The sequence below is a fragment of the Malus domestica genome, chromosome 05 (assembly GCF_042453785.1).
Source record: "Malus domestica chromosome 05, GDT2T_hap1".
In the NCBI taxonomy this organism is placed as follows: domain Eukaryota; kingdom Viridiplantae; phylum Streptophyta; class Magnoliopsida; order Rosales; family Rosaceae; genus Malus; species Malus domestica.
In genome coordinates this window covers 31,698,012-31,709,433 of record NC_091665.1, presented here as the reverse complement: position 1 = coordinate 31,709,433, position 11,422 = coordinate 31,698,012, and the positions used below count along the sequence as shown (strand labels likewise).

Sequence of the window (11,422 nt, the reverse complement as noted above, 5' to 3'; positions counted from 1 at the left end):
TCACACTTAATTTACATCATGTACAGATTTCTTAATCTAATTAAAGAAGCAAGACTTATGCTACAAATGATCACGTGCCAACTTCTCCTGAACCTCCATTTCCTTTCTAAATTTGGCTATGAACTCCTCAGCTCTTTCGTCAATCCCGTGCATCATTGGGGAAGCAAATCCCAATGACTCCCACATATCATCCGCCGTCGCAGGAGATCCTCTCTCAGCCCCACTTTCAGCACCGGCAGCAGCAGCGGTAGCTTGCTTGCACTTCGCTACCGGAGGCTCAGAACTCCCCACCAACTCAGTCACAGCAGGCTCTTTAAAAAGCTTGTCAACGTAGACATGCGCAGCGCTACCACGGTTCTGAGGAAGCTGACGCCGGTTGTATCGAAAACGTAGGGCGAGACGCCCTTTGCGTTTAAAACGCAGCTGGAGAAACTTGTAGGGTTTCAGTCCAACAGAAGAAACAAAAAAAGCAGGAGAAGCAGAAGATGAAGAAGCAGCAGTAATGGCTTTCACACAGTTTTTTCGGGGTTTTGCGATGCCTTTAGGCTTGTGGAGTTTCCTCTGTAGTTTGGAGGTGAAGCTCTTCCAGGCCCTTCTGGCTGGTGGAAGCCTCAATCTCAAGCAAGACATGGATAACTAGGGTTTGCGAAGAGTTTGTGGAGAATGGCTTTTTTTATAAGCTGCTAGAGAGATTCTTTCAGCTTTTGGATTGTGGATTCGCTTTTGGACTAATTAAAGGTAGCTTACTTCTTACTCTACGCGTTTGACATGAAAGAAAAATCCAAAGAAGTAGGCGTCTTTGGGGGCAGGCAAAAAGCAGTTTTGATCCAGGCTTCAACTTATCCATGAATTTTGGACGTATTGAAAAGCTTACCTATATCCCAAGATCAGTCTACCAGGATTGGAATGAGCTTAACCTAAACTTATAAGTGAACTTTATGAGTTAGAATCGAATAAAATTATCAATCAATTTTAAATTATGACATGTTTACTTATCTAGAATGAGAATTACAATTACACCACGTTAAATGCGTTTACTAACATTTTGGATTGTAATTTTTCCCATTCATTCTATATTTTCTAAAAAATATATGTAAGGCCTACATTCACAGCATGCACTAGTACGCACGGAATAAAAAAAAAAATCGTAAACCAATGATCCAATTGATTATTCCAACCAAGTAAAAGGGTAATTTTGAGCTAAGCCGCAAGTTAACCATAAGAATTAAGTATCAAACTCGTTACCCTAATACTCTGGTGCTAGTGAGTTGTGAACTTTGAAGAACTTCTGTTCCATCTTTTGCTATTAGCATAAAGATCAAAGCTAATAACCAGCCTAGGCCCCATCTTAGTTTTCTAAATGTCCTCATAAGAAATATGATTGATATGGATGCCTTCATGTCCCCCTTTTTGTTGTCTCTTCTCTCAACTTGTAATTGCAATCACATGAAGCAAGTGCAGTACTGCAGTAGTACAAAATGCATCTACTTTTCTTCTTTTTTTCTGCAACTTTCGAAAATATTCCAAGGTCGCGTGGAATAAAGGGATGGCACCAACAAACGGATATTATTCCACTTCCTTCATAAAGAATGGACAAAACTCCCCAGAAGTGAATAACAAAACCCAGGGAAATTCTGACGCTGGAAAAACGAAAAAACGAAGATATTCCGAACAATAAAAACGCTACAACATCCATCAAGACGGTCGCAACTTATACGAAGAACTAAATGAGGGCTTGAACTCCGAATTGCTGCATCTCTCTTACTTTCCAAATTGGATAAATAGCACCTTCACCGAGTTCTTCTGGATCTACCTGTTGCATTGCCCAGGCATAATACACCGTGTGGATAGTGTCCTGATGAAACAATACGATTTCACAAAACATGAGTTTGTATGTATAAAACCTCAAATAAGCAATATAATGACACGATAGAACATATTTCCGTAGAGAACTGCGGTTTGAAAGGGGAATATAATACATTTGATATAATGTGTGTAGGGGGTGTGTTATTTACCTTGCCACCATCAGTTACATCACCATTTCTATCTCGTACACAATACACTTGCTGCGTTCGGAACTGTTAATTCATCGAAAATGGCTGTCACTGTCAAATTCTGCTAAACAAATGGAACTTGGAAAATCAAAATCGAAAATGCCTACCATTACAATAATAATGGGAGAATGTCCCATCATTTTGGTCTCTTTTATTTCCGCCTCAGAAATATGTAGAATCTGCACACCACCAAAAAAATCATAAATTAGAATGCACCATCATTGAGTATGAGATCAATATTGTATGATCAATAATAGTAGACAAAATCAGTATAGAATGCAACGGTAATTAGCATGGAAACACTCATCTTAGGAAGAGGCACGCTTTCTACCTTGTGATCGAAAAAGATGCCATGGCTTTTAAAACCATCATGCTCAGCTTTACACCGCTCAATCACCTCCTTACTACAATACTTCTTCAATGTCTCAAGATCCCCCTGCATATAAAATGCACGTGTTATTCCATAAATTTGAGAAACTCAAATGGTACTCACAGGGGCATAATTGGAATCATGATACGTTGACAGCAAAACACAAACAAGAAAAACAAAGATGAGAGGCGAGGAGGGAGAAAGAGGGACAGTTCCAGCACTAACCTTGATGTAAGCATTCAGCACAGGTTTAACAGCATCCTGAACTTCTGACAAAAAGTCTGGTAAAGAGAAGGATCTACCATCCAAGGATTACAATTAGAAAAAGAAATTAATAGTAATCCAAATACAAAATAAGTATGACAAGAAGCACCAGCAAATGAAAATATGATCATACGGATCTCGGCGACGTATCTCCTTGATTGATGCAGCGGTGTCTGTTTCTTGAAAAATAGTTTCGTTTAAACTGCCAAAGGAAGTAGGGTCAATTCAGGACTCAAATATTTTACAACTGGCTCCACCACTCATATATTTACAAGCTACTGTTTTAGGGAAAAACTCTCATTCTGTGGGGACAAACAGCAAAGTAGAGCCCGTTTTGAAAAGAAAAAAACAAACGATGACTCAGGTGTAAAGAACAAACAAGAATTAAAGAAAGTTTAGCAGCATACTCCTGAATTTTGTGAACGATTGGGCTATCGCTTGTATCCCAACGATCCCGTATGTCCTCAGCAATCTGCCAATTTCATCAGGGACATACAGCAACCTCAAGAGATTTAGTACATATAAAAAGGTTGTGAAACACAAGGCCAACAGAAATTTACTGGGTAGATTTTTATACAAATGACAACTTCCTTGACAACACTATAACATTAAAAAAAGAAGCAATACAAAATACGGCATAAATGTTATCCGTCCATAAACATTAAGTATACACTAGATTTTTCACAGAACAGACACAACAATTGAATAACATACCTCCTGGGTTTTGTTTGTAACTGGTTTACGTATTTCATCAAGACGCTTGAATATAGGATAACCTTGCATCTAGGTAAGAGAGGAAAAAAAATTAAATAATTCATAGGGGACAGGCAACTAGATATTAATTTTGTAATATTTAAGGAGCGGATAAAAAGTTAACCTTCATTCTGAAAGCCTCCCACTTTTTACTCCAGCGAGATTGGGGTACAGCAACAAGGTCCGTTCTTGAACTAGTTTCAACTTTCGGGGTCGAAGAAGGATCAAACTCCAGGTGCTTTCTCTTAGTTGTAGTACCAGTTAACTCACCCTTTACAATGTCATATCCTTTTTTAGCCAAGTCCGTAACCTTTGCATCCTTAACTCTAGAGAAGGCAGAGGAAAAATACGAGGAAGAAACACTTGACCTAAATTTTCCAAAAAATGTTTGTTCAGTACTACTAGACCCTGACTGCTGGTTTTTATATTCCCCAGATTGCTGGTGATTATGTTCCCCAGACGAGCCCTTCATTCCATCATCAGCAACATGCTCAGATTTTGCACCAGAAGGCCCTGAAGCCTCTTCTTTCTCAATTCCAAAAGTTCCTTTGACCTACATAGAACAACAGAGAAGTAGAAAAACAATAAAGTTCAGCAGATCAAAGCATTTACAAGTACAGATGCAAGAGACAAAGAATAAAGCAGCAAGCAGACCTCCTCTGTGGCAGCAGAGATCTTCTCTTTTACATTGGCGGAAACCTGCAAATATAAATTCAATGACAAGTTGACAACATAATCGTAGAAACAAATGCAAGTTTCTTATGGTAATAAACAACAAAAACTTGATTACACCACAAACAACCTAACGGGCTGGGGTGGATATCTTGTGCAAATTCAGCACCATTGAGTACTCGACATATTGAAGCATGGAAGATTTTACTGTATTTGAAATGATACCTTCTTTGCCGTTGCTTCTGCCTCTGTCCAAGCACCATCCACCTGCTTGTATAGCTGCTCAGTTGTCTGCTTCGTTCTGCATTCGCCATTTCACCATCTCAGAGCCTCCACTTAGAAGTGCCCTTGACATACAAGGGTATGTCTCAGCCTATGAACTACGAATACTAATTATGGCATAAAGTGACTATATCAAACAATTACCTCACTTTGAAATCGTCTTTAACCCCTTTGAGCTCTTCCGCTTTCTCTTTCAGCTCCTTCACTGACTGTTGAAATTCGGGATTCCTGCAAGCAGAGCAATGATGGTGAGCCAGATGTCCCAAAAATTCCTTATGAGAACTCAATAAAAGTTAAATGTTAACGGTTGCGGTTTGAATAACAACTTCACTGAGCAAAAGAGCGGAAAACAAAGCCGAAAACTAAGCCGATGGACTGCATTACTTTCCACATTCAAATATCTAGCTGTTACCGGTTTTTTAGTTCAAGAAACAAACTTCAAATATAAAGTTCAAATTTTTGTTGATTATAAACACAGGCTTAACAATTTGTTGCAAGTAAAACAATTTTGAGCCAACACTTAAACAAGAAAAACCAATTAAAATAGCAGATATTACACAGGCAAATTAGAGAGAGAGAGAGAGAGAGAGAGAGAGAGAGAGGTACTTAGTAGCTTCTCCTTTGACTTGCTTCGAAAACTCATTGAAGACACTGAATCGACGATTCCCCAAAAACCCATTGGCCGAAATCAATCGACCTCTCGTGCCCGAAACCTATCTCATCAAATCCCCAACACCCAGCCCACAAAAAAAATATCAAAATTAACCCAAAAAACTTCGGTCTTTGATTCATAACTTCTTCCTGTAGAATTTAGAACGAACCTGCTGTTGGGAGGTCAGATGAAGAAAGAGGGGTTGTCTGTAGAGGTGCAAATCTCGCACTAGCTTTCTGCCCGCCATTAAATTGGAGGCGAGTTAACAACTTTCGGGCAGAGAAAAACAGACAAAAACCCAATGGCGTTTCGATTTTTGTTTATTGAGTTTTTTGCAGGGTGGGGTGTCTGAATTAGTAGACAGTGTCCCTGCGTGGGAAGGAAGAAAGGGACGAACAAAGAAGGAGATGAACGTGGATCTTACACTACTCCAAACCAAACACGCCCTAGGGTTTCTGTTTACAGGCAGATCTGGGAGATGAATGAGCCCAATACGAAAATATAGGCCCAATACCGTTGGGGCGGCCCATTACTTTCCATTTTGTTGCCAAATTGGCATTCTAAAAAGGGAAATTTTATTTAAACTCATCTAACATATTTCTACACCAAACTTATTCTTTTCACCCATTTGATTTTTAACTAAACTATTAATATCTCTTTAAATCCAAATTTAATACCTAATATACCCCCATAAATCTAATTCAATATGTGGATTTATTTTTACACCCATTTGATTTTTTTACTGTGCAAATATTTAACATCTTTTGTGATGATATTGTTTGATAAATAAATATAATGAAATAGATCATACAATTGTTGTTTTTGAAGAATACGATATGAAAAAGACAGCATAAAAATGAGGCAATCTAAAGATAAATGGATAAATCAGTGAACTAAAGCATGCACCAACAGTAATGCAGTTCAATAAGCAACTCAATGAAGTGGAGTCAACCTAATTAAGAATCGCAAGTGATTTATCTCTCTCATCTGATAAGTTGAGCAATCGAGACCGAAGCTCCCTCGCTTCAGTTGCTAAAATTGCTTTATCCCAAAGACTTGTCCAGCATGCTGCACAGAAAGAATATAACCTCAGTTATGATGCACCCTTAATTAAAATTAGCAGAACTCAGAATCCATTAACTTCAAACTTTAATTACATTTTACAAAATACAACCATGTCATTTGCGTCTTTTGCATGTGCCAACATCCGTTTAAGCTCCTCCACCTTGACCATGATATCCAAACCTCCCCTAGAAGCTTCCTCTTGAACAATATCCACCGCTTTCTCCTGGACCTCCACTTCTCTCATCATGTTGATGACCGATTCCATGGCTGAAAATAGGGTTTTCTGCAACATTGTTAAATGATTAGGAACTCTATCATTGGGGATGAGAGAAAAAATGGTGCCGCTAAAAACTAACTCCATGACAATGGTGCGTCAACAAAATAACACAAACAAAACATTAAGAATACACTTTCAAATATCAAAACAAGATTTATTATCCCAAGATAATACATATTATTGGTAAAAAAAAAAAATGAATACCTGCTTGTACCGGTGGAGTCCTAGGACTCTGAACCTACACAGGACTGACAGCCAAAAATGACTGTAGCCAAGTTAGGGAACTCACTAAGAACATCGAGGACAGCTGCATCGGCATCGAAGGGATGTTCAATAGCAATAGCCCTCAAAATGCGAAAATCAACCTGAGCCGAATCAGAAGAAATAATATGGACGGTCAGTTACAATCAAAAGTAAACACAATCATTTACGAACAATAAAAGCTTCTCTCTCAGCTCTCAGATTTATCTGCAAGGAGGAGGAAAAGAAACCCGAATTTTACAAGAGTCAAAAGTTGATCCAAATCCTGGTCCGAGAAAACCCTATTGAGATTTCAGCTAAATGGAAACTAGAACAGGAAAAAAATTGCAGGGTTTAATAAGACTGTTGAAGAACAGAGTGAGATTGTGAATCGTGATCCTAGAGAGAGAGAGGAGAGAGAGAGGATTTATTGATAAATTTGAGTTTTATTATTAATTTCATTTTGTACTTAATAGTAATTATGCAATAGGGTAAAATAGACAATTAACATTCAAAATTTTAAGTTGGGTGTAAAAAGAGATTGCATGTGTTTAAATAAAATTTCCCTTCTAAAAATCTAATTATGCACTACAAACTTTTTATCAAGAGTTTTTGGAGTGTCAATAATTATCATAGTTTAAGTCATGCGATAGGTGTGGAAGGTATCTGAGGTGTTTATGAAATAGTCGTTTGCAACCGTTTATGAAATAGTCGTTTGCAACCAGGAGACCGATCGTCGCCAAATCGGAAAACACGTCGTAAATCTCATGCCTCTCGTGGAAGATTGACGAATACCCAAAGATTTGGGACGTTGCTAAAACATCGTAATGGTGGAGAGCAGATGTTTGGAAAAGTTTTGAGGTGTAGTGAGGAAGAGTGAAAAGAGAGTTGGTGGTCTAGTTATGCAGCGTAAAACGAAATAAAATATCGCTCTTAAGAATGAAGTATTCTACTAGTATTAACGTCCATACAACCAAAATCATAGTGTAACTAAGTTAGAGCAGCATGCTCTAGTTCTGCTCTTAAGTTTGAATTTTCATCACCGTAATTCAGATTAAAATAAAATATCGCTCGAAACATAAAAGAGGGCGACAAGGGTTGCTTGCTAAGGTTAGTGACAAGCCTCATTGGCAGTAGAAAAGTGTTGGGCTTGAAGGGCAGCTGCTTTCTCAGACACCAAAGCTTGGATCAACAAAGTCTTGACCTCCCATGCTGTGTAAGGATACCCTTTTCTTGCATAAGAGTTCAGCAGTGCTGCACTCGCCTGCTTCACCAGCCTAGGGTAAGCATTCTCCTCGTCATTCCTGACCGTCGCTTCAAGCAATGTCAGATCGGATCTGTAACGTTCGTATGCTCTTGATCCAAACACCTTTGACACCGTCGATGTTTGTGGGACCATCTTCGGCCACGACTCCCTCCTGCTCCCCCAATACCTGTGCAAACCACAGAGAGGCTGAATTGAACTAATAGTAATAGGCCAGTAATTTTTATGAATTTTCACTTTTGTTCTCATAGTTTCTTTACTTACATTTTCATCCTTTTAGTTCCACCTGGTTACCACCTTTACGCCACTCCGTAAGAATTTCCTTCAAAAATAAGGAAAGAGATCCATACCGGATCTCTTTCACCTAATTCTCCTCATTAAAGAATCCGATACTTAAAATTTGATCAAACGACTAAAATTATTATAATTTTTAAAATAAACCTTGCTTGTAGCAATTGGATAAAATTTTAAAATCAAGAAGATTAGGTGAAAGAAATTCAGAGATGATCGATCCCTTTCTCAAAACTAAGGACGTGAAATCCTTTTGCTTAGTAAATCTAAACAAAGCAAATGTTTGATTCAAGCACATGCTTACTTTTGACGGAAATTCTCACGGAATTGCCCTAAATGAGTATTGAGTAATGCTCCATTTTTTGTTAAATTCCGGTAATAGTTTTAATTAATTTTTATTTTTTAATTTAGAGACCAAATCTATTTAATGCTATTTCATAACCAATATTTCTATTCTCTATTTTTCAAAGAAGGATTGGACTAAAACGAAAACAAAATGAAACTACAAGGACGAATAAAAATAAAAATAAAATAAATAAAAGTGAAATCGTAGTTAAACTACGGACACCAATTGCAATTTAATCCCCAACACATCGGTCCCAACTGAAGAAAGAGAAAAAAGAGAGAGGAGTTTAAAGAGAGGTTTGCTTACTGAGGAGTGCATCTTCCTGTTGTTCTTGTGAAGAGAAATCCTGGCCGTTGGTTTCGGGCCGTCGTTGTGGGAACAGAGCAGGCAACAAGTAGCAGAAGAAGAAGAAGAGCGAGTTGACTCAGTTGAACTAATATTTGCTTCATTTTTGGTGGTGGGGTTTCTGTCTGTCTTCTGTTTGGGATCTGAGTTTCTGGAGATTTGACTCGGTTTCAAACCCGGTCTGTCTTTTTCGCTCCTCCTTTTGGAGTTTTTTTTTTTTTTTTTTTTTGGGACATTCAGGTACTCACCCAACACTTGTAGACTGGGCCATACACAGAGGGATGGTCCAATGGGCTCAGCAAACCCGAAAATATTTAGAGGCCCAAAATTGACTTCTTATGGTTAGTATGATGAATTAAGACTAATTAATTTCGCCTCTATTTTATTAATTTAACTAATTGTTTCCTTCATCCCTTACTTATCTCAATACACTAGCGCATCGGTGTACGACCCTTTAAGTTTTAACTTGCGAGGCAGTAAGGTGATTAGTACTATTGCAATCACTTTAAAACATTCTTTTAATTCTTCTAATCTACGACTATGTGGTTAGTCCTCGAGAGGGCTCACAAGTCATAGTGATATCTAGTCATGTGTCATACTACCTAAGAGAATATAGAATAGTTTAGAGAATTTATTCAGTTGCAATGCAATTCGATCTTTCTCTAACTCAATATTCTTAATCACATTATTAGGATATGGATATTTATTTCAAACTCGTAATGTGATTTCCCTAAATATATGTGATTCAACTAAGACGTGTAAATACATGTTGTTTTAACTTGTACTCATGGTTCAGTGTTTTTTGGAAGTTTGGTTACACGTGGAGGGTGATTGTCTTTGAGAAATGCTAAAGAGACTCTCTCATAGTAAAATTCTCCATAAACTCTTTCTCACTTTACAGTTTAACGTCAATTTACATGCCAACATTATAAAATATTGTGCTAAAAATATGAAGAGATAGAGAGTTCATAAAAAATTCCACTTTTAAGAGAGTCTCTTTAGCATTTCTCATTGTCTTTTGGTGCACGTGCTAAAAAGCTTTGGACTTGAGAGCGTTGGAACTTGATTGTGCTGGAACTTGATTGTGCTTTTCATTGATAACACAACAACAAAAGGGTGAACATATATATTCATTGGAGATTCTCTCCCCTCCAATTTATCTTTCCTCCCATCCCCTTCCTTTTCTTGTGTAAAGCATATGAGTATTGTATTAACTATTGTTGAAGGATATGAGAGTTGTTTAAAAACATATTACATTATAGAATATGCACAGATGTATATTTGTCGCACTTTTTTTTTTAAATATTTGTACACATGTATATTTGTCACTTAATTTGCCATATATATATATGTATGTATAAATGTATATTTTTAGGCTAATTATATTAACACCTCACAAATTGTTGAATAAACCCCACAAACTTAATCCACCTCACATTTGCTTTTTCACTTAAAAATTATCTTAATACACCCCACTTACTTTCCCATAATACCCACACACCCCACATTCTCAATATATATCTTATATTTTGTACATACACCCCACATTTCTCAAATCTTATAACACTCATTTTTAATTTTCAAGGATTGAATCTAACCATATGAACACTAAAAGATGAATATGAATATAGAAGTTTAAATAATGCAGCAAACACAAGATTAAATAATTATTGATGTCATCGAAATCACTAAACCAATGAAAACTATGAAGTCTTACCTCATGTGAAGCTCCTGAAACATCGATTTCGTGTTCCATTTGTCAAAAACAATTTTTCTTAATCAACATGTTTGATAGTTGAGAAGATAAATAATACGCTAAAAGTGATTTGGGGTGTATTTATAAATCTTTATTTTTTTAAAACCTAATAAGGTCAAAATTGTCATTACATAGTAGAGTAAATAAATCATTTAATATTAAATTTTAATGTGGGATGCATTCAACATTTTGTGGGGTGTTAATATAAAAACCCTATTTTTAAAGTCAATACTAAGTAGGTGGGTGTAGTGAAGCGAAAGAAAAAGAACGTGCATAAATTATCATATATAGATGATGATGGATCGAGACTGAGGAGGATATGGAACAATGTGGAACATGCAAGAAGAGTTGGGATAGAACCAAAGCTGATCAGAAACCATCAGGTGGAGTTCACGTTTTTCACCAACACGCCTGCATGGCTTCACCTGAGAATTTACTTTAATTACCATGGTCCCTGCATGCAAAACGGATATAATTATTTCTCCAGTAAAACTGAACCAGGTTCTGGCAGTAAAAATTCGCTTCATATTAAACATGACAGCAATGGCGAGAGAGAAAGAGTACCTACTTGGTTGCCACATATTGCAAACTAGCTTTTATTTCTCGGAATATTTTAGTATGAATAATACTTTGCATTTTTCTAGTGGGTGAGCTTATTTTTTTATTTGTAATTAATGTATATTATCGTAATGATTTTATAATGGAAACTATTCAATTTTTTAATCTTCGTCTAATGATCATTTCTACAAAAAATCATTGAAAAAAGGAAATTGTATGGTCATCAAAATGTA

At 36.9% G+C, this 11,422-nt stretch overlaps 3 protein-coding genes across 3 annotated transcripts; all 3 read right to left on the bottom strand.

Annotated features, from left to right (window-relative positions):
• Positions 1–60: 60 nt before the first annotated feature.
• LOC139196205 (uncharacterized) lies at positions 61–630 on the bottom strand. The gene has a single exon (XM_070821875.1). The coding sequence runs from the start codon at positions 628–630 to the stop codon at positions 61–63; it is 570 nt and encodes a 189-aa protein (XP_070677976.1).
• An 839-nt stretch (positions 631–1,469) lies between these two features.
• Positions 1,470–5,508, bottom strand: LOC103445627 (mitochondrial import inner membrane translocase subunit TIM44-2-like). Its single transcript, XM_008384641.4, has 14 exons — positions 5,217–5,508; positions 5,002–5,108; positions 4,540–4,623; positions 4,339–4,414; positions 4,096–4,140; positions 3,566–3,994; positions 3,403–3,471; positions 3,096–3,160; positions 2,822–2,890; positions 2,650–2,722; positions 2,386–2,490; positions 2,162–2,233; positions 2,016–2,078; positions 1,470–1,855 (listed from the first exon to the last, which is right to left on the bottom strand). Exons 1-14 carry the CDS (start codon positions 5,292–5,294, stop codon positions 1,724–1,726), a joined length of 1,467 nt encoding a protein of 488 aa, XP_008382863.3. The 5' UTR covers positions 5,295–5,508; the 3' UTR covers positions 1,470–1,723.
• A 2,054-nt stretch (positions 5,509–7,562) lies between these two features.
• Positions 7,563–9,074, bottom strand: LOC103435469 (uncharacterized). The gene is made up of 2 exons (XM_008373869.4): positions 8,837–9,074; positions 7,563–8,062 (listed from the first exon to the last, which is right to left on the bottom strand). The coding sequence occupies exons 1-2, from the start codon at positions 8,977–8,979 to the stop codon at positions 7,741–7,743; spliced, it is 465 nt and encodes a 154-aa protein (XP_008372091.1). The 5' UTR covers positions 8,980–9,074; the 3' UTR covers positions 7,563–7,740.
• Between the last annotated feature and the right edge of the window lie 2,348 nt (positions 9,075–11,422).